General features: G+C 37.3%; 1 protein-coding gene across 5 annotated transcripts in view; it reads left to right on the forward strand.

Moving 5' to 3' along the window:
* The window catches only part of RABGAP1L (RAB GTPase activating protein 1 like), a 739,959-nt gene that overhangs the window by 217,260 nt on the left and 498,962 nt on the right, over positions 1-23,737 (forward strand). For all 5 annotated transcript variants that reach the window (XM_049868622.1, XM_049868624.1, XM_049868625.1 and 2 more), the window contains one exon: positions 4,492-4,642. In XM_049868622.1, coding sequence (XP_049724579.1) covers positions 4,492-4,642 — 151 coding nt within the window. The remainder of the gene's footprint in view (positions 1-4,491; positions 4,643-23,737) is intronic.

A 23,737-nucleotide genomic window follows, 5' to 3' on the forward strand; every position in this document is an offset into this window, starting at 1 on the left:
CAGTGACTTCCCTTCTTATCTCTTGATTTCTCTGCTGTTTGTGTTAGAAGTGGTATTTTACATTTGAAATTCTCTCCTCTAGTGTACATAGAGGTCACTATGAGTTGGACTTGACTCGACAGCAACAGCATACATAGAAAAAGTTCTTATATATGTTCTTATATATGTAGATAGTTTCAAGAAAATCCTCTTTGAAGGCAAAAGAAATCAGCTAGATGAGCCCATGAGAGCTTTAAATCCTGTTAAAATCAATGAGAATGTTTGCTTTTAAAAAGCCATTCCTTTTTGTTCGTCCTTAGTAGTTGACTGTTATAATTTCACTTCATAAATATATTAATTTTGTCATAAAAAATTGTATTGAATGAGAGATAGCCCAAGATGGCAGCTTAGTCTCACACACACACACACACACACACACACACACACACACACACACACACACATGCCATGCTGTCCCCCTACAGCAAAGAACTGAGGATCCAAGTAGAACAGATATAGATGACAATCTGGGAACCCAGAATAGCAAATGGAAGGATGAAGAATTAGATTGAACACTGAAGGGAAGGAGAAGCTGAATGAAAGCAGTGAACAAGGAAACTTATGGACTATAGGCACCCTGCCAGTCAGCCCAGCACAGCAGGGACATCTTGAGACAAAGTGACCAGCATTCCCAGGCGAGGAGCACAGGAAGACAACTTCACTGACTCTCCAATAGAAGACAGTGATGCTGTGTAGACAAACTCGGAGTGAAGCAAGGTGAGCAGAAGATGAACTATATATAAGCAGGGAAAGTACAGGAAGGAAGGTGAGACGCTGGTATCCAGGCAACCACAGAGTAGGGAGGGAACCAGAAGATAGGGATAGAACTACTCACCAGCAGCAGTCCCTGATCACTTGGGTGGGTGGTGCTGGCAGAATGGAGGATCCTTGGAGTGGCAGCTAAAGAGCCTCTACCTGACTAGACTCTGAACAGCCTCCTCTCCTCACATTTGGTTGGGACTGGGTCCTGATTGCTGACTGTACTCTGCTGGGAGTGCCCTGGTGCCCACTAAGGAAACTGGGAAAACATGCTCCCTCCTTCTAACGCCCCGCCCTCCCAGTGACTAGCAGTGTGTCCCCTTCCCCTTGCCTGGCATTCCGTAGTGCGTGTCCTCACACTGTTGGACCTGTGACCAGAGGCTTGCACCTATCTTGCCCATCCCTGCACCACCCTGCCTGCTTGGAGATCCGCAGTGTGCACCATGCTGTTGAACCTTCAACCAGCGGCTCATGCCCACTCTACCCACCTGTGTGACACCCCAGCTGCCTGGTGACTGGTGGTGCAAGTTCCTGTGCTACCCACTTGGTGACTGGTGACCTGTGCACCCTTGCCCTGATCACCTGGCAACTGGCGGTGCTCACACACAGCACCCACCCCAGTGACTGGCGAGAACATTCCCTGCACCCACATCCTCGTAACCAGCTGGACAGATACATCACCTCATTGGCAGTGCCGGTTACATCTTGACAGGTGTCAAGTGCACCTCTGCCAATCCTCATCCAGCGCCTGCCTGGCTACAATATTAACACGTCGCACATCCAAACAGCTCCTGCAGGCCACCTGCACGTTTACTGAAACATCTTGATACCCCACCACCTACTGAGATACCAATTCATGCATGCACAGCAGGCCTAGCCTGTCCATTTGTGTAGCACTCCCTCACAGCGGATACCGAGATGTCCTGCACTGACGTCCAGAGAACGCACTACTGCTAACACCAACCTGGGAGGACTATTCCCATAAGGGCTGTGGAGGGACCCTGACCACTCAACGCTTGTCACCCAGTGTCAGGGAAATTACCTGCTGTCCCACCTCCACTCAGTCTGGTAAGGGAAGACATATGAGCCTGACCACAGAAGACTTGCAAATGGGTGAAACCTACTACACCCACTAGTGAGAGGAAATCACTCCCAGCCAACAGACACCATCAGAGTCACACATAGACCAGAAATACAAAACAACAACAATTAAAGGAAGAAAGACATTCTAAAGAGAAAGAGAAGAAACAAAGCTCCTGATATGTCAAAATAAAACAAAAATCACAAAATAAATGTACATACACTCAATAAAGAAATACATAAATACACACCTTAATGCCTTGGAGACAGCAGACAATAAAAAATCATATGAAGAAACAGGATAAGATAAAAGGGGCAAAATAAAGGGGCAGAAAACCTTCCTCAAGAAGAAATGGTGATAGAACTACCTGATAAAGAATTCAAAAGACTTATACAGGCAGTCCCCGGATTACAAATGAGTTCCGTTCCTAAGCCCGTCTTGAAGTTGAATTTGTATGTAAGTCAGAACAGGTAGGTACAGTTTGTATCTAATGTCAATCAAGTGTTTGTCTTAGTATATAGTGTATAGCATACATTTTAGGCATAAAAATATTAAATACTTCCAGATACACTAAAACATCTTTAACATATAATACAGTAATAATAACAGTTGTGTTTTGATGTGCATTGCAAAGTAGCACCTGTTTGTTATTATCAGCCATTGTATGTACCCCGAAATTTTAATATAATAGGCTTTACAGGGGCTGGTTTGTAACTATGGGTTGCATATAAGTGCAACATTCGTAACCTGGGGACCTCCTGTACATATGTAGGAGCCTCAAAGAGACCAAGGAAAACACAGACAAAACTCTAGAAGAATTTAGGAAAACAATATAGGAACAAAATGACAAAATAAATAAACAATTAGAAACCATATAAAAGCAACAAATGGAAATCCAGAAAATTAACAATAACATATCAGAAATAGGTAACTCAGTGGAAGATATGCCAGAGATATTGTGGGTTCGGTTCCAGACCACCGCAGGAAACTGAATGTCACGATGAAATCAGTTAGGAATTTTTTGGTTTCCTAGGTGCATATAAAAGTTATGTTTACACTATGTCATTATTATCATTATGTGCTGTTGAGTTGTTTCTAACTCACAGTGACTCCATGTACAAAAGAATGAAACACTGCCCGGTCCTGTGACATCCTCACAACTGTTTTGATGCTTGAGTCTATTGTTGCAGCCACTGTGCCAATCCATCTTGTTGGAGGGTCTTCACCTTTTTCACTGACCGTCTACTTTACCAAGCATGATGTCCTTATCCAGGGACCAGTCCCTCCTGATAACATGTCTAAAGTGTGTGAGATGAAGTCTCGCCATCCTCGCTTCTAAGGAAAGTTCTGGCTGTCCTTTCTCCAAGGCAGATTTGTTTGTTCTTCGGGCAGTCCATGGTGCATTCAGTATTCTTTGCCAACACCATAACTCAGAGGCATCAGTTCTTCAGTCTTCCTTATTCACTGTCCAGCTTTCACATGCATGAGATGTGATTGAGTAGCTAAAGCAATGTTGGAGAGGAAGAACAAAGTAGAAGGCCTCACGCTTTGTGATCTCAAAACTTACTACACAGCCGTGGTAGTCAGAACAGCCTGGTACTGGTCCACTCTGCACACATGGGGTTGCCATGAATTAGAATTGATTCAACAACTTTACAACATCAATATGTAACATGTAGTATATATTTAGTTTCTTTGAATTTCTCTTATACATTCATAAAGAAATAATTTTTTTTTTTTTTGTTCTGAACATTTTACATTTAATTTCAGAGGAAACCAGTTTAGCACTTTGGATTGTTATTTTTAGTTAACTCAGTTTTCTACACTAAGAGTACAGAAACTCAACTATCCTCTAACCATTTATGTTTTTCCTATTCAAAAGTAAAATAAGAGGCAAACATTAAATTTTGAAAAAGATCTTTTCTTGTTTGATCCTGGTTCTCTTGTGGCACAATATTCTTTCGCTAGCCTCAAACTCAATTGGGTAATGAAGAGGCAGCTAGAGGAAGTTCCAGGTGTAAGTCTTCTCAAGAATAATTAGTACTCTTCCTTTACTTGACATATTTTGTGGAGTATATTTATCTATGGTGTTCTTCCAAGTTAATGAAAATTATATTTTAATTATATCCATTAGAGAAATATTAAGAATTGAAACAACCTCAGAGAGGGGGGTATAGTCAAGGTGTGATAGGCCTATGATCCATTTTCAGTGTCCTCCCTACCCCCCATCCACCCCACACACACCATTAGCTAATTGCTCTAAATTTATCTCAGGGGATTTAGATGGTTCCTTTGATGCCTCAAAATGCTGCCTAGAAATATATAATTAACACATTCATTGTTATGAATAAGTCCCTAGGATGATTAAGGAAAGTAAATGAGAGGAAGAAAAAACTTTCCATGAAGGTGGAATAATATGGCTCACTGATATAGAAAAAGAATAAAGAAAAAAAGTCAGACATATTGATCTTAAGCACTACTATTATTATTTTTATGCCCCCCACCATGTTTCTCTTGACCCAGGCTTACAGTATTGTATAAACTCATAAATATACTTTCCATAGCAACAGAAGTTCAGGAGTGGTGAATGGTTTATTTTCTTGCTTTCTCAGGCACAATAACCTTGCTGCACGGCCAAAAGGGCTGTCCACGTTGGTGAAAAGTGGCGTCCCTGAAGCATTGAGGGCAGAGGTATGGCAGTTGTTAGCAGGCTGCCATGACAACCAGGCGATGCTGGACAGATACCGAATTCTTATCACAAAGGTAGGAATCTCTTTTCATATTGTTTACATGGGACAACATATTAAATAAATATTGTTTCTGTAGTTCACATATGTCATAAATGCTGTGAATTTCTTTTAAGAAAGTTGGTACTGGGCAGTGAATAGTTCTGTCTTGTTCTGAGCACTTGTTGGTTAGCGGTAAACAATGCACTGCGTCACCTCTGAGCCCTTTCTGCCTTGGCTTTCGCTTTTCCATTCCAGTGACTTTGTAGTAACTATTTACCAAAGTGGAAGATATTTCTATTTCAAGTGCTTTCTTATTCTTTAATTAACATTTTTAATTTTATGAGATGTATATACAAATATACTTGTACACGGTTATTCTAGTACAATTTAAAAATAAAATTAAAAGGCCATCTGTGCTTATATAACCTTACATTTAAATGATGTGGATAGTTGCCCAGACCCCTAATCTGTCCGAAGCCCCTAGTTCCAATGTAAATTCCCTCGCTTATGTCCTCAGAGCTGGTTTTACAGCATAGGTAAAGGTGAGTCTTGGCCTAGACCCTGGAGTTTCCGTTTAAGGCTCTTACCTCCTAATTTCTTAATTTACTCTAAATCATAGAATTTTAAATAATTCTAGAATTTTGTTTTTTAAAATCTCTTATAAGTGACATTTTTATTTAAAAAAAAAAAAAAAGTACTCGCCATTGAGCTGATTCTGATTCATGGTACTTTCAGTGTGGTGACCCTGTATGTAACAGAGCACAGCTGTGTTCCGTAGGGTTTTCAGTGGCTGTGATCTTTTGGAAGTAGATTGCCAGACCTTTCTTCCAAAGTGCCTCCAACCTTTCAGTTAGTAGCCCAGTACTTAACCGTTTGCACCACCCAGGTCCTCCTGAGATTTTTTTATAACCAAGGCTTTATTCTTCAGGAAATCCCAACTTTTAAAATTCTTTGGCCCCTTTAATTCCTGCTTCCTTTCTTTCCCTCCTTGCCCCACTCTCTTCCATGGATATTTCTCAAGTGTCCAATATATTCAGTTACTGCTAAATTTGAGTTTAAATAAAAAAAAAACAAACAACTTTACCTTTTTTTTTTTTTTTAAATTAGTGGTCTCCACCACATCCAATACATAAGATGATTCAGTGATATGTAGGGAAAAAAATGTCTAAAGTACTATTTGTATTGTTTCATTTTTTATAAAAGGATATTAAGCTATGCAGATAGTCCCCAACTTATGATGTATTTTAGTTACAACCAACTGCACTTATGATCATTTTTTAAATATATATACATCTTGTTGTTAGTAACATGTACTACGTACAGTGTTGCAGCTCCTCACCTGCTGATGTCATCATACCTTTAAGTTTATATGTAATGTTTCCAATCCACAAAGACAAAGATCAGACACTGATAATAAAAGGCAATAATAATGAAAACTAAAAAAAAAAAAAATGAGATATACAACTTACGCCAGAACTGTCTTACTGTGGAGCCGTCGGAATGGAAACACGCTGTAGATTGGGGATTATTTGTACAAATTTTTGCTGTGCCATGGTACTGAGACCTCACTGCGTCCTTGGGTCTGACGGTCATTTTCCCATGTGTTTCGGGAGTAGCCTGAAGGAAGAATAGGAATCGTGCACCTGGGAAGCAATAACAGTGGTGTTTACACTCATATATTCACTTTTAGAATATTGCAGTTTTCTTTTAGTTTGTGTGTGTGTATCCGTGCACACATACACAAAAAACCTTCTATTTGCTTCTCCCCACCTCCAGTCTGTGTTTGTTAATAAAGAAGAAAGGGAGAATGGATATTGGGTAGACAACTACCTTTCTTCGTCACAGCTATGTTTCTCTTAATGTTTGCAGTAGTTGAGATCTGTTGTTGAATGACTTATCCTAAAAAATCTGTAAGCCTAGAAGTTTGTTTATTTTAGAATGGCAAATGCTTACTAATTGCTGCTTTAGAATGGCTAACAATGTATAGTTTAAAATATTATAATCAGTATTTCCAGTTTATGAACCAGTGACACATAAAAATTTAAATTTTATTTGTATTGTTAACAGTACAATTTATCAAAAACAACATTTTCATAGAAACAATATAGAAATGTGTTACTCTGATCATGTGCTTTTTATTCAAGCTTTCAAGTCATAACATTCCTGTGAGAGGAAGTGTAGAACTGCTGCATAGGGTTTCCAAGGAGCAGCTAGTGGATTCAAGCTGCTGACCTTTTAGTTAGCAGCTGAGCTCTTAACCACTGCGCCACCAGAGCTCGTTTCTGTGGGAGGAGGTACAATAGCCTGTTTAATTTCATTTTCTTCCTTGTTTCATAGGCAAAGATAATAATAAGATGAATGATGTCATCAATTAAAAAAGTAGTTTTATGTTTTCTCTGTGCTTAGGGGTAGAAATGAGACAGCAGGTACTCGTAGCCAAGAGTGTATGTCTGTACTTTGGTGGTGAATATAGCTGAGCTTACCAGACACTCAGTGGAAAGAACATGAACACCCAGAAGATTTTCAGTAAGAAGTATCTGCTTATTTGGCACTTGTTGGTTATGGTTCAGCAGCTGTTAGTCTCTGCTTTTGATTTGGTTAATATTTCCTGTCTTATTAAGGGCAATGGCAGGATTTCAAGGTCAGTTAATGAATTGATTCTTTTGAACAAACAGTTGCTTTATAAAAACCCTGCCAGCGTCTTCAAATTACACAGGGAAGGACGAATACAAAGTTATTTACGGAAAATTTACTTAAGATTTGGCCTCTATGAAAAAGTAGTCAGTTTCTCATTTAATTCTGTACTGCTGGTGTGCTAGGTTAGAATTTGAAGCAACAGCTCACATTCAGGGGCGGCGTACTTGCAATCAGCAGGCGCAGGTATGCTTTGTGTGACCAGTAGTGCGGTAAAGAAATGCGTACACCTCTGATTCAAGCTTGTGCTTTCTCTTTTTCCAGAGACTCACTACTCTTTATCACTTACCCTTTGTCCTTTATAAGTTTTGATACCTGTCTGGCCCTCAAATTTATTTGGTTTTGTGACTCCATTATACCACTATTTCAGTCATTACTCTTGAGGAAGGAGCTGTCACAGTGTACTTTTAATTGGTTAATGTCTACTTCCCTGCCAGACTCTAAACTTCAGGGAAGGAAGGACCACGACTATTTTGTTCTTCATGGGTCTGGCATATACTTGGTGATTAATAAATATTTTTTTCCTTCCCAAGAGGGACCCGATATCATTTTTTGACTTATTCATATGCTTATTTATTTATTTATTTTTTCTTTCTATAAAGTGTGACCCTTATACTGTGTTATGTCCTGGGTAAAGCTGGTAAAGCATGAAGCGTGCCTTTTCCCCAGGAAACTTATCATCTAGTTGGAAGGAGCTATAAGCAACAGGTTAATTTGAGCAGTAGTTCCTGGTATATTAGCTTCTGTGGATTTTGTCAGGCAGTAGGTAAGAGACACTAAGAATTACTGGCCTGGCGAGTTTTGCAGTGGTCAGTGAGGCATGTAGATTGAGTCCCCCACAATAAGTGTAGGTCAAAGCTACATAGTAATTGTGAACAGAGAAGGGACTGGGATGCGGAACAGTCACACCCTGGCATTGTTGTTTTTGTAATCTAATTTACAGAAAATGAAGCTCTATAGATCTTTTTTACTGGTAAGAAACAAGTATAACTACCAAAGGTTTTACAAGGATAAAAGACTAAATTCAAGTGGAGATGAGCCAGGTCAGGGGCTACGGGCCAATTGAAAACCTAAATATGGAGCCAGGGACCAAGCAGGACCAGTCATGAGGGCTGGTATGTTTAAATCTCTGCAAAATTATGTTGACTTCACTGCCAAAATCAAAAGGAGGTTTTAAGCACAACTGGCCGTGGCTTAAAGCAGTAGTTAGATTTTGGAGGCAATGCTGGTACTCACTATGGAGGGAGACCCTGGCTTCAAATCTTAAGCTCTACTACTTACTAGCTGTAACCTTGGACAAGTTCCTTAACTATCCTGAGTCTCAATTCCATCATTTGTAAAATGGACAAAATCATACTTATCTTACAGGATTGTTGTGAGGATTCAATGAGATAATTCATATACAGCACTTAAAAAAAAAAAATGCATTGCCGTCAGTCAATTTCGACTCATAGTGACCATATAGGACAGTGTAGAACTGCCCCCACAGGATTTCCAAGGGGAATGTGGTGGATTTGAACTGCCATCCTTTTGGTTAGCAGCTATAGCTCGTAACCACTACGCCACCAGGGTTTCTGTATAGCACTTAGTGCAGGCCTAATGCATGTAAACATTGACTAGTAATAGGGGATGAGGAAAATTATAAAAAACAGTGTATGTTTAAATGTTAAACAGACCGCATGGAAAAGTACTGTAGGAAATATGGAGATTACTATGGACTCCTGAGAACTGCGCAAGTTTCAGGACATCCTTTTTGAGATAGAAGTGGGGAGAAAGAAGAAAAACAAGATTTGCATAACACCCTGTTATCTACTTGTGCAGAATTTCATTCTTTATTATCCAAAAGTAAGTATCTCTCTTTGTGTCAGACACTGTGTTAAGCACTAGAAAAATAAAAATAACATATATACATGACCCTTGAGGAAGTTACAGCCCAGTGGAGCAGACAGTCAATAGAGAAATTATGACAACAGGGACTGGAGCAGCCAACTCCACCTGATGTGAGCAGAGGATAGCTTCACAGATTGGAGTTTGCCAGGTTACAAACGGCAGGATGCGTTTTGGCTGAGGCAGTGATGTGTGTAAAGACACAGACTTGTGAAAGGTCCTTCTGTGGTCAAGGACACTCTAGACTATGAGCTCCAGGAGAGCAAGGATTGTGTCTGGGTTTTGCTCACTGCTGTAACCTTAACGCTCAACATTGGGGATCCCCTCTAGCAGGTGCTAGGTAATTCCTGAAGGAATGAATAGGTGTATGGCAGGTATTATACCTGCACTCTTAATATGCACTTTGAGGTAAGATTCACAGCTTTGGTGATATGAGTCCATTTTTAACATCAAGAAAACCAGAGGTACAGAGAGATTAAGAGACACACAGTTACTAAATAGCAGACCCAGTGTTTGAACCAATGAAGCAGGAAACTCTAAAATTGAAATGAAAGGGGTAAGGCAGGCATTCCTCATTTTTGTCTTTTAATGATCATCTGGAAGGAAAGGCTCTCTCTGTATTTTTCCAGTTATTTCAACATAATCATTAAGAGTAACAAAAGATTAGAGAAATAAAAAGCAATGTTATCCCTTGTTTCTACCTTATACTAGTCATAGCATGGAAATGAAATTTATAGTTTAAGAAATATTGTTTATATCAGTAAACATGTATAAACCTTTGTAACAGAAAAATTCTAGGCCACATAACTTTAGACTTTCCCTTTAAAGGTGGGTCTTTACATTGTCCATCTGAAACGGACCATTGTCAGCTGTTGTTGATTTCTACCATTGAGGCCGAGGGTACTACCACTGTTGATGAATTGATGGCATACTTTCACCAAACATTTCTGAAATCTTAAGTTCTTTATTGCTTATCTTTAAGGTGTCTTGTTATTCCTGTTAGATTAGCATCCTTCATAATTTTGGGGGCCATCTGAGAGGAGCATGGAAGGATTGTGACCCTCCTGCCCTCATAGAAACAGGCAAACAGAATTCAGAGCTTCTGAATTGAGGACTAAATCTTAATTGCTGGCTTGAGGAGCCACTGAGTAAAGATCATATTTTCACATATCCTGAGCCCCTTTGCATGGGGAGCTGTGTGTGTTTTAGGGTAGCTTGATTTTTACAGTATAACAGAGCTATATACAGGTAGACTCCGACTTTCAACATATTCAAGTTATGACAAACCACACTTATGACTCTATTTTTTTCTACGTTGTACTACATACAACGTACTACGTATGTACTGTATACAATGTACAATGTATGTGCTACGTACAATGTTGCAGCACTTAATTTGCTAATGTTATCATTCTCAGATATTTGTAGATGTTACAAATGTTTTGATTTATAAAGATACTGACAATAAAAGGCAATAATAATGAAACATTTTTAAAAAATGAGGTATTCAACTTGCGTCAGAGCCAACTTACCATGTAGTCATTGGAATGGAACCCTGTTGTAATTTGGGGACTGCCTGTATGCAATTTCAGTAATTACGTGGGACGTGTGTTATAGCTTATCCATCAAGTCTACCGATTACTACCTTTATAACATAATATTAGAGTTTTGTACTCTTTTTTGGAAGTGATCTAATTTATAACATTAACACTTTATAGTTATTAAATCAAAACAAGTTTAAACCAAACCAAACCCATTGCCATTGAGTCAATTCTGACTCATAGCGACCCTACTGGACAGAGTAGAACTGCCCCATAGAGTTCCCAAGGAGCATCTAGTGGATTCAAACTGCCAGCCTTTTGGTTAGCAGCTGTAACACTTAACCACAACCCCACCAGGGTGTCCTTTAATTGGTAAGCTTTCAGAAATATCTTCAAGAGCCATTTCCCCCTCTACTTAAATTCTTTGTTTTTTTTTTTTTAAATGAATTTTCTCTTCTGGAAGGGTGTGTGTGTGTGTGTGTCAATGTTTATATATATGTAGAATATGTATAAGGATATATGTACTTATTTTTAAAGGATTTAAGTTTAGTGTCACATAGACCTGGGCTTGAGTTTTACCTCTTGTACTTACTAATTTGTGATTGTGGATAAGTTATCACAACTTTCTTTCTTTTTAATAATATTGTGTTTTTGGTGAAAGTTTACAGAGCAGATGAGTTCTCATTTAACAATTACTTTACACAGATTGTTCAGAGACATTGGTTGCATTTTTCACAATGTGTTCACACTCTTGTTAATTCCCTTCTGGATATTTCACTTCAAGTAACCTGGCTTTCCTTACCCTTCATCTTTGCTTTAGAGTAATCATTGACCATTTAGTCTCAAGGTAGATGATTTTTCAAAGATTCACAAGTTATCACAACTTTCTAAGCTTCAGTTTCATTGTCTGTAAAGCAAGGTAACAGTAGTGCCTACTGGCATTGTTGTATGAGTTAGATGAAGTGCTTGGCACATAGTAAGTACTCAATGGTTAGTTTCTACTATCAGTATGATATTACATCATGAACATAATAGTAATAATGGACATTGGTGTCAATGTGTATTTCCAGTTTAATATGTATATGTTAGGATGACTTTTGCTATAGAGTCTTTATAAGAGCACATGATGTGAATAACACCCAGAGGAATTGAGAATGAATCTTTTTAGAAGTATAAAATGTCAGATTTTTTTCTTTTCTTTTCCTTTACTTCCTTCCTTTTCCCTTCCCTTTGCTTCTTTCTTTTTTTTGATTATGAATATCATGGAGTATTTGCATCCTAAAAATTGACTTTTTAGTGATTATATGAATTATTGCTTTAATTATTATGCAAATTCAAAATATGAATAAGTATACTTGTATAAGTCCAATGATATTATCTAAAAAACCGCTCCCAAAGACTGCCTGACATAATCAAGACTGCAAAGCAGGTATTAATCTCATTCACTTATTAATTTAATCATTCATTCCGTAACTCTATTGGGTATCTTTTATGGGCAAGCCTCTGTGTGGTTTCTAGGGCTATGTTAGATGAAAAGGGCTTACACCCTCAGGGAGTGCAGCCTACAAAGACTTCACAAAGGAGATGATGTTTGACTTGGAACTTGAGGAATGTCTGAATAAGACGGGGGAGGAGGTGCAGCATAAGGATTGCTTATGTAATTATTCAAGTTCCATTTAGTGATTTAGCTTGGATTATCCAGAGAGCCTTAGAAAGTGAAATAAGTGTGCTCCTTCCTTCCCCTGCTCTCATTGGAATTGGCCAACTATACCCACTATTCATGGATCATGCTTGTCCGTTGTTAAATGGCAAGTATTAATATATAAGTTTATTTCTGTCGGGACAAATGTATATAATGAAAAACCTTAGCTAATGTACAACATATAAAAATAATATCGAAGGAGAACTTTGAGTCGGTCACCAAGGGTTTTTTTTTTTCCATATTACATTGTCTATTCAATAAATGGTTGAACAGTTATTGTGTGCCAGACACTGTGCTAGGATGGTGATACATATTAAATTTTTAAATCAGTTAAACTGAAAAAATACCAAACAGACTTGCAAGGAAGGAGCCCGGTTTTTTAAGTTATAGAGAGCATGTGCTCCAACCTATATTAGAGAGCAAAAAGGGAAATAGTTGCAAATATTACTTTGATAGTTGCTGCCAAAAATCCTTTTTGGAATAAATAAATATAAAACAACCCATGGAAAGTTCCCTGTTTTAAGAGTCAGCAAATTCTCTGCTTTCTTGAGCATTGTATGGACAGAAAAAGCTTCACCGTGCTTATTCTTGTCATGTTGTTGGTACTGCTCGGAATAAAGCCTGTCTTCTCTTTGCTCCCCAGTGTATTATTGCAGTAGATGGCTTTTAATAAAGCATCTGGCTAAAGAAAGTTTTTTACTCTAGTTTAGCAGAATGTACTATAGTTATAACACTGGACATTCTCAAGAGGAAATACAGTGGTATTTTTCTTATAATTGAATAACATTTAGTAAATATTTAATTGAAAAGTCAAATTATGGTATTAGTTGTATTTTTTTTTTATTTTATAAGTTTTCACAACTAAATTAAAACTCCATATATTATTTAACCAGGTAGCAGTTTGCTTCTTCTTTATATAGTTTACTTTTTAAAAATTCATTGCAGTATGTTAGTCAAATAACATTCAACAGTAGATTTCATTGAGAGACAGGGCGTTGTTTAATTACACGGCTGCTCTGTTCTCTGTCATCACCTTCTCTAGATGTAGGAAATGAGCGTTTTGATAGAATGGGGTTATTCCACCTGAATCTGTAGTGTTGGTATTTATAAAAGCCACAAGCTCTTGTGCTAGTACATTACAAGCGTAGCCATAAAATTTACGGAATTTTCTTCAGAAAATTTATAGTTCTTAAGAATTTACTTAAAAAAAAATTCATGTAGTGAGCAAGGAGAATGAAAAATACTAATTGTGTTGTAATGTAAAATGTCTTGAATAGATAAATAATGAAGATCTTTATTTAAAGGAAACTAGGAATTATTGAAAGAGATTCTTTTAAAAAAAGGTACCTTGCATTTTTCCTTTTTTGCATAAGGGTGGTGGTTTCTTACTATGTAATTTTAAGTTTACTTATTAAGATTTTTTTCACAGCATGATTTCTATCAAAATTTCTTGGTCCTCATTGCCTTAGGGCTTTCATTTTTCTATCATATTTATACTGATATCTACATGTGGAAAAACTATAATTCTGTGTGCATCTGAGAATTAACAATTTGTTTCTCAGTCCCTCAGCACTAACATATTTCTGTAAAAATGGAAACCAGTATTCTTAATTTTTTCATGTACTTGAGCAATATGTTCTTTTACTAGTATCAAATATAGTTTTGTTACTCTTTTAAAAATTCTTAGTTTTTAGGTACATTAAAGAAAAGTTGATTTTCTAATGGTTATCTTCATTTTCTCTTTATGGAATTAGAGAGGGAGTATACTGTTTTTAGTGAAGACTTTTGAGGTTATTTTTGGGCATAGGTCATTCTATGCATAACAAAATCTGTAATATTTTATAGATATAGCTGTATTCATAGTTGTAGAAATAAGGACAGAGGAAGAGGGTGGCATTTTTCTTAAATCTAAAAAACTTTTTAGAGTCTGGGATTACAGTGTAACTCCTGGGCTCCAATTTGATAGTAACTTTACTTACTGACCTTAATCAGCACATATATGGGAGCATTTTTTATAGTTTACTGTATAAGATGATGTTATAAGTTTTTCCCAGGGCTTTTGCTTTGGTTTATTTCTTTGTTCACATTTATGTTTAGATATGGTTGCCATTAATTAGTGTCAAGGTAAATTAAAAAAGGGAACAGATACCTGCGAGGCAGCTACCAAGCAGTTACTCCCCCCTCCAACATATACACACATTTTTAACTTACGGTTTGGTAACAGTTCTGTTTTGTATTTTTCAGCTTTTTTCTTGATTACTCTATGAATCTGTTTCTCGGTATTTTCTTCTGTTTTCCTTTTGGTGTCTACCTTTACAGCTTATTTGTCTCTGCATCTCATCTCCCATTCTCTTTATCACTTTCTTCTCATAACCGGCCACAATGTAGCTCTGAAAAGTGATGTTTGTATTTGCTATTTTCTGGGTTTCATGTTCCCTATGAATTTCTCAAATTAGGCCCCTCTTTAATTGCATGGATTTTAGTTGATTTTTAAACTGACTAGATAGTAGGTGCTGTCACCATGGAGAAACCATGTCATTTTGTTGTACTTTGCATCCCCAGAGCCTGGCACTACCCTGTGATAAGTATTTGTTGAGTGAATAAATGAATTAAATCCTGTGAATAAATAAATTAAATCCTGTACGTTAGTGCTCCATGTTTAAAAAAAGGTGTGGGGGAGTGTAGTAATTGACCATGACCTCATAATTGAAGAATTGGATTAGAATTTATGAATTCTGGGCTATTTTATAGAATACTTTCAGTCATAGAACAGACAGGTTAATTGGAGTCTCACTTTTTTCATCACATTTAGTGAGTAACACAAGACTAGTAATTGAAAACATATCCTCTTATTTATTTAGTGTTTTTACTATAAGATAAATAATTACTTCTTTTGAACCTATCGAATAGATTTGTAATTGTTTATATGCACACTCAAACACATACCCCAAAATATTAACTGGAGTTCATGAACTATTGCAAGTTCATTTCCTTGTTCCTTCTGCCTTTTCCATCAAGTAGGGAAAAAAGAAAAAGAAGAAAGAAAAGGCCACTGAGTACATTCACATTTAAAGTTATTGTAGGCCTTGGGAAAATTCAGTTCCTCTGTGAAATTCTTTGAGTTTCTTGAGAAAGATATTATGTAAGTACCGGGTTGGGCCTATTATTGATGCTGCAGGGTTTTTTTTCTTTTTCAGACCTTAAAGCTTTATTCCATAAACTGGCTTTTGATTTAATTAATATATTGTTCGTTTAGCTTATTTCATAGTTTGTTTCAAACTAAGCAGTGTAATCAGGTTAATATGTTGGCAGTTTTAAAAGAATAATTGTACAATAACAATTTATTAGAATTCTCTAGTTCTTTTTTCTCTATATTAAAGTCTTTAAAGATTCAGAATTTATCGGTAACGCTTCCATTAAGCACACAATAGGCTTTAATTTTTTTCACATACAAACATTTTTATCCCTAATAAGCAATGAATAGACTAGGTAAAAGTTGCTTGGAAATTTTTTATTCCTGGACTGGAATAATTTGAGTTTGTATACTTTCTTCATAAGAAAGAGTTTTACTTGTTAGTAATGTCAAGTCAGAATCTACTTAACAGCAATGGGTTTGGTTTTTTTTTTTTTTTTTGGTGAATGTCAGAATTATTCAATCACATCTCTCTTTAAGAAGCTGATCTCTGACATGTTATGAAAACTGCTTAATCTTTTAATAGATGACTAATTTTTTTAAGACAGCCATGAAGTTTTTACTTTGATGTCTGCAAAAGTGATGTGAAAATGAGCAATTTTCATTTGAATCTTTAAATCTTCAATTCTTGTATAAAAAAGTAGAATGTCAGTTTTGGATTGAAAGTTTGTCTTAATTTTGCTACCCATCAGTCTAGTTGATATTTAGGTACTCTGAGTAAGGTTCCATTGCTTCATAAAAACCAAGAAAAAGTCACCTGTTGCCGTCAAGTTGATTTTGACTCATAGTGACCCTAAGAGGACAGAGTAGAACTGCACCCTAGAGTTTCCAAGGCTGTAATCTTTACGAGAGCAAACTGCCACATCTTTCTCATACGGAGTGGCTGGTAGGTTCAAACCACTGATCTTTGGGTTAGCAGCCACGCACTTTAACCACCACGCCACCAGGGCTCCTTCCATCTCTTCATCCAGTTACCCATTGCTGTTGAGTCGATTCCAACACATAACAACCCTATAGGACAGAGTAAAACTGCCCCATAGGGTTTCCAGGGAGTGGCTGGTGGATTCAAACTGCCGACCTTTTGGTTAGCAGCCCAGCTCTGAACCACTGTGCCACGAGGGCCCTCATCTCTTCATTTAAAAAAAAAAAAAACCTGTTGCTGTCGAGTCGATTCTGACTCATAGTGACCCTATACATCTCTTCATAGACATCCTTTAATGGGAGGCTCTTCCTTATTTTGAAGGGTTTCAGGGTTTAAGTATGTGCAGGAATAATTTGGCTATCCTTACACAATTTCTGTCTCATTCAGTCCCCTAGAGCTGATCTTACAGACAGAAGAGAAATTGATCTTTGTTACTTAGTATTTAAAATCAAGATTTTGTAAGTAAATAAGCTATGTTGCTGTTAGCTGCCTTTGAGTTTGGACCTCGACTCATGTACAACCTTAAATTAATGATGGAAGGAATTCCTCTAGGTAACTTACATCTTCTGTTTTTCTCTTGGGGCTGATGATAGTATCACTAGACATTGAACTGTGATTTTTTGGATACTGGACTGTAGTTTTTCCAACTCCCTTCTGCTGTGAAAAAATCTTTCCCATTTGAACAGAAAGTAGATCAAGCTTGAATCTAGGGAAAAGATGATGCTTAGCTAGTATCATGAGGAGAATCATCGTTCGTCCCAGTGGCACAGTGTAGTCTTGCATTAAGTGTTCTGGGACTAATTAATCAGGAAACAACTCTAATTAAAAAGGAAACTGCTCATCAGCTGCCCGAGCAGGTGGTTTCACAGAATCTGTAGACTACCTATACTCCCGCTTCTAGCAGCGTTCTGTACTCCCGCTTCTAGCAGCGTTCTGTACTCCCGCTTCTAGCAGCGTTCTGTACTCCCGCTTCTAGCAGCGTTCTGTACTCCTGCTTCTAGCAGCATTCTTTAACTGCTTATTTCTCAATTCAAAGGGGTAGTTTAAAGATTTCTAGCACCTTATTTTGTAGTGATAAACTTTGATATTGAATGTACTTTTTGTTTGTAAATTTATATAAAAACAATAATTTTGAAGTTATAATATTTTGATTGGTCTGCAAGGCTTTTTAACTTCTGGTCTTATGTTTTTTTTTTTTAAATCTTGGAACAAACCATGCTACTTAGAAATAATCCTAGTAGACAGAGTTTGTGTATGTATGTGAATTGTGTATAAATATAAGCAAACATATCTAAATATCTCTACCCACTCATATAGACATAGCATGCAAGATCAAAGTAAACATAAATCTCTAACAACTACCTAACAACTATTAGTGAATTCATTTATTTAAATCATACTGACACATTGTGTTCAAGCTGGTCTGCTTACGTGATAATTCTTATATTCAGCGTGCCAGGTCTCTCTTAATTTACCAAATGATAATTGATTAGAACTACAAATGGGAACTTTATAATTGTTCTTCATGTTTCTTTTCTTAATTTCTATCTGATTATTTTAGTCCTAATACATATAAAAGGTTCATTGGTTTCTAAAATGATCAAGTAGTTATCCAAATTAAGAAGGTAAGAACTAGGAAGCTGTCCTCAGTGAGGGTCAGAATCGTAACTTACTTTTCCTTGTATGCTTCCCACACCTCCGCCACCCCCACCCTCACCCTGCACCCCTGCACATAGTAGACGTTGAGTCCATTTTTAGGAAGCTGATTTGAATTGTGGCCCTTTGGGGATCAATTTATTCTGTGCCATTCTTTCGAATCAGTGATTGTTCAAGATGGTAAAGGACAAGTGATGGCTGCTTCAACACATTCAGTATTCACAAACCTTCTGGGATGCTTAACCAGGGCAAGCATAGTCTGATGCATGATGGGGTAATTGCTTGTTAATAGATAGATACATTTCTATTACGCTTGTAGCTTGTTGAACCAAAGGAGGAAGAAGTTATTAACCTGAAAATGCTACTAACCTATTTTGTGTATGATGCATCTGATGGGAACAAGACAATATCTTGAATAAGAGCAATATAAAACCCAGGAACTCAAACTTTTATTTAACATTTTTATGTCTGGGCTTATTTAAGATTTCTTTTGAACTTTGGGTATGTGGATTTGTGTTGATTTGCATAACACTATTTCTTAACTGTTCACCTTATCTAACACAGTTTTAAGAATCAATTCATAAACATTTATCTTTGGGACTTATCTATGGGTTAGACTGATTTCAAATGATACTATCACAGTTAACACTGAAGTCTAAAAGTTTAAGTAACCAGCCAAGGTCAAATAGATGAAAGATATGTGACAAAACTGGAAATAAAAACTGGATAATTTATCTGTGATTCTTAACTCTTTTTAGTGTTTTCCATTGAGGATTGCTTAGAGCCTGAAGCCATAGAGAATATTTCTTCTTTATGTTGTGATAAAACTGCAGGCTTATCAAAGCTCCCGTCAATAAACAGTAACCTCCCGAGACTAAACACTAAGAGGCAACTTGCTGACTTTCCAGAAGTGACCTTTGAATTGCTGAGGCCTGGCAGCATGTGTACAAAACTTCTTTTGTTTGTTGGCTTGGTTGCTCACCAGTGTTACCACATACCCTCCATGGTGTACATGTGACAATGAATGAATGCTGTCCATCAGTCTTAAATGATGCGGAACTGATCCAAATTACTTCTTTTTCTTAGGTGACAGATCATATTCAGATTCAGCAAGGTAGTAGATATTTCCACCAATATTGTTTCGGGTACACTAGTTCTACATAGAGTGACTCTATTACCATATAAGAGGAAAGATTCCCTTGGTGCTAAATTCCTTCCAGTTTGGACAGGCTCAATGGTGTCTTAAGTCAGTGGGCAGTTCTTGAGTATATGGGCCCTCTGTTGGCACATTAATACGTGGTGAGAATGGTTACAGTTAAGTCATGACTATGTCCTTTTATTCTGGAGAATGAGAATGCCTGCAGCAGTGAAGCATCATTGAAAAATGAGAGAAACCCGTGGCCTACCTTGGTGGTGTTAAGAGTTCTCTAAGGATTCTGTGACGCTTCAGGGTCACTCTAAAAAGTCTTTAAGAAGACTCTTGTCCAATAAAAATAGGACAGTAAAACTGTGTGCCGGCTTGATGTCATTTTAGTCTGCAGTGATTAAGAGCTCAGCTGCTTAACCAAAGGCTAGCAGTTCGAATGCACCAGCCACTCCTTGGAAACTTTATGGAACAGTTCTACTGTATCCTATTAGGTCACTGTGAGTCAGAACCGAGTCAGCCGGAACCTAACAGCAGCAACAACTGCAAGCCTTGATTTAATCATTGGAGCATGTAGTCAGTTCTCGAAAATCTGTTCCTAGATTGTTTACATTCAGTTTTGTATGTGTGGTGTTTTCCATTCAGTTTTAATTTTACTATTCCCTTCTTTTTGTGAGAAACATATCTAGGACAGGCCTTCTCAAAAATTAAGGTGCATTTAAAATACCTGTGGATTTTTTTAAGCTGCAGATTCTAATTGAATAGATCTGGGGTTGTACTGAGTTGGTTTCAGCTTATAGTGACCCTAAAAGACAGATGTCCTCTTTATGGAGGTAGATCGCTAGGTCTTTCCCCTGTGGAGCTGCTGGTGGGTTTGAACCACAGACCTTTCAGTTAGCAGCTGAGCACTTAACCATTGTGCCACCAGAGCTCCTTAGATCTGGGGTAGGACTTGAGATTCTCATTTCCAACAAGCTACCAGGTACTGCCAGGGTTATTAGTCCAGGAACCACACTTTGAGTAGAAGGGGTTTAGGTCCTAGACCTTAAACTCAAATGTTTCTGAAATATTTTTTGAATGATTATTAGCTTAGTGAATGCATATGTTTATTTCTGGCTTATTTTAGTTAAGAAAGATAAATATTCTACAAAGATATTATTTTACTATTTACTAGGAAATTAAAAAATATAATGATTGTTTGCCTTCATTGTAAGAGTTCATAGCATAACTTGTTATTATTAAAAGATGGATAGGTAAAACAAGTTTAAAAACTAGTTATAGTTCCTTATCAAAAGGATATTATGCAAACAAAAAATAAGCATGAAAATGGAATAAAGATAGCTGCTTTATAAGGTTTAAGCTATTTTTTTCTTAATTTATGCCTTATATAACATTTAAATCATCTGATAACTTGACTTTCACTTGCTGGAAAAATAGAAAGGAAAGCCAGAGAATCAAAGTAGAAGACGATTATTCTGAATGACTTTTCTCTCCTGGGTTTTGGCTGTCCAGTCTCATTTTCGATTCAGGCTTCTTCTTTAACTCTCAATGTATGGAGCCTTTTAACTTTTCCATTTGAGCCCAAAATACAAGAATTAAATTTTGCTTCCATTAATCTTCTTTCCTGTACTACTCGGCCCATCACATTTAAAACCATAATACTTTTTACTTCCCAGGAAGTTCTGTTTCCCATTCGTTCTGTCAGGTTACATGAGAGAATAGTCCTTTAGTCAGTCACATTAATTTAAAATGTTCTGTCGTGGAGATAGTAGCTTAACACAGAGTTTAAGGTTATTGAAAGACCTGTATTTATTTTTATTTTTTTCTTTTTGAAAATAGGAAATGCAGGCAGAAAGATATTGTGACAAACAGTCCTCTAGGAAAAAGTGACAGTGCCTTTACTTGGAAATGAAGTGACGACATACTAAATGCTTTAACCAAAATACCTTCTATATTTATAATATCTTTTAGAAAACACCTCCAGGAAGAAAATGAATTTATACGTTGTTCATGACATACTTGGTGGTTAAGTGTCGGCTGCTAACCAAAAGTTCGACAGTGCAAATCTCCCAGCTGCTCCTCGGAAACCCTATGGGGCAGTTCTCTGCCCTATAGGAGTCGCTATGAGTTGGAATTAACTTGATGGCAGTGGGTTTTTTTGTTTGTTTGTTTTGATTATAGAAATAATTAAGGAGCCCTGGTTGCATAGTGGTTAAGCGCTCAGCTACTCACTGAAAGTTTGGTGGTTCAAGCCCACCAGCCACTCTGCGAAAGACGTGGCAGACTGCTTTAGTGAAGATTTACAGGCTAGGAAACCATATGGGTCAGGTCTGCTTTGTCCTATAGGGTTGCTATTAGTCGGAATCGACTCAACAGCAATGTGTTTGGTTTTTGGCTATAGAAATAATTACATGAATCTGGGATATGCTACATATATTGATCTGAATTGTTGATTTGGAGATTAGGTTGAATGCTGCTAATTTAATTTGTGGGAGTGCTTTTCAAATGACATTCATTCAAGACTTGTCTACTATTATTCTAAATTCTCAAGAGAATATATAAACTAATATTTATTTTTCATTCCTAATATGCATTTCATCCTTTTTATGCCACTTAGTTTTGTCTAAGTATCTATCCAATGTGGATTCAAGTTTTGTGGGGCCTGAAGCATACTGGTGGCATAGTGGTTAAGAGCTATGGCTGCTAACCAAAATGTTGACAGTTCGAATCCACCAGATGCCTCTCAGAACTCTACAGGCAGTTCTACTCTGTCCTGTAAGGTCGCTGTGAGTCAGAATTGATTCTATGGCAATGGGTTTTTTTGGTTTATTTAAGGAAAGGAGCCCTGGTAGCTAGTGGTTAAGAGCTCATCTGTTAACCAAAAGGTCAGCAGTTCGAATCCATTAGCCACTCCTTGGAAACACTAGGGGGCAGCTCTGCTCTGTCCTATTTGGTTGCTAAGAGCCGGAGTTGACAGCAACAGGTTTGGGTATTTAAGGAAAAAGGATCCCTGGTGGCAAAGTGGTTAAAGCCGTCAGCTGCTAACCAAAAGGTCAATGGTTTGAACCCACCAGCTGTTCCACAGGAGAAAGATGTGGTAGTCCGTTTCCGTAAAGATTTACAACCTTGGAAACCCTATAGGGTTGCTATGAGTCAGGATTGGCCAGACGGCAGTGGGTTTAGTTATTTAAGGAAAAAAGCCATTTTTTTTATTGTTGCAAAAAATTTTTTTTACAAAAGCATATAATGATATGGACATATTTCTAGGGACCCTGCCAGGACTGAATGATGCTTAAACTGAGCTTCATCTTCTGCTAGTATCACAAACTCAGAAAACTCTTTGTATTTTTACCTTGGTGTTGCAGTGCATAGGTGGAAAGAGCATAGGTTTTATGTTACAACTGGGATTCAAACATGGGCTTTCTCCTTCTTTGCTACTGTAGAGTCCTAGATACATTTTTTTTCCCCCTGGGAAACAACAGTAGCTTTCTAAAATGGTCCTCCCACTTCTGTCTTTTCACATGTAAACCTTTCCTACAGCCCACTAAAAAAAAAATTTTTTTTTTTTACTCACATTATATCCAGAGAACTCTTTATTCATTCAGCGAAGTATTTAGCACAAAGAACAAAATCCAGGTATTTACTGTTTTCAGTCTTTTTCATTCATTCCTTAGGATTCAGGTTTCTTGCTGCTGTTATTTTCCTTCAGCCTGAACTAATTCTTTTAGCATTATGACGGTATGTTTGCGACATCTCTCTTAGTTTTCCTTTATCTGAAAATGTCTATATTTTGCTTTTATTCTTGAAAGATATTTTTTCTGAATATAGACTACTGGGTTGATAGTTGTTCTTTCAGCATTTTGCAGATGTTGCTTCTCTGCCCCCTGGCCTCCGTAACTCCTGATGAAAGTGCGTCTGTCATCATTCCGAGGTTGGTTTCATAGGCGTGCAACCTCCACAGCTGCACAGGTCTCACACTAAGAGCCCCATCTTTGGTTTAATGCTCTTTTGTTGTCAATGTTCTTAATAGATTTTGAACAGAAGTCTCTGTATTTTTATTTTGCTCTAGGCCCCACAAATAATATTGCTGGTCCTACCTCATTTGAACCATTGTTTCCCAGTATATAATACACTGTTTTTCTCTTGACTGCTTTCAAGATTTCCCTTTTATTTTGGTTTTCAACAATTTGCCTACAGCGTGCCCAGGCATGGTTTTCTATGTATTAATCCTCTTTGGGGTTCACTGATCTTAAATGTGTAGATTTTGGCCATTATTTCTTTAAAAATCTCTTCCCTCCCCATTCTCTCTCTCCTTTCCTTCTGCAACTCCCAACTCTTAATATTGTGCTTCAGATCCCTGGGAATTTGCTCTTTTTGGGGGGTGGGGCAA

Source organism: Elephas maximus, chromosome 24, assembly GCF_024166365.1.
Source record: "Elephas maximus indicus isolate mEleMax1 chromosome 24, mEleMax1 primary haplotype, whole genome shotgun sequence".
NCBI lineage: Eukaryota > Metazoa > Chordata > Mammalia > Proboscidea > Elephantidae > Elephas > Elephas maximus.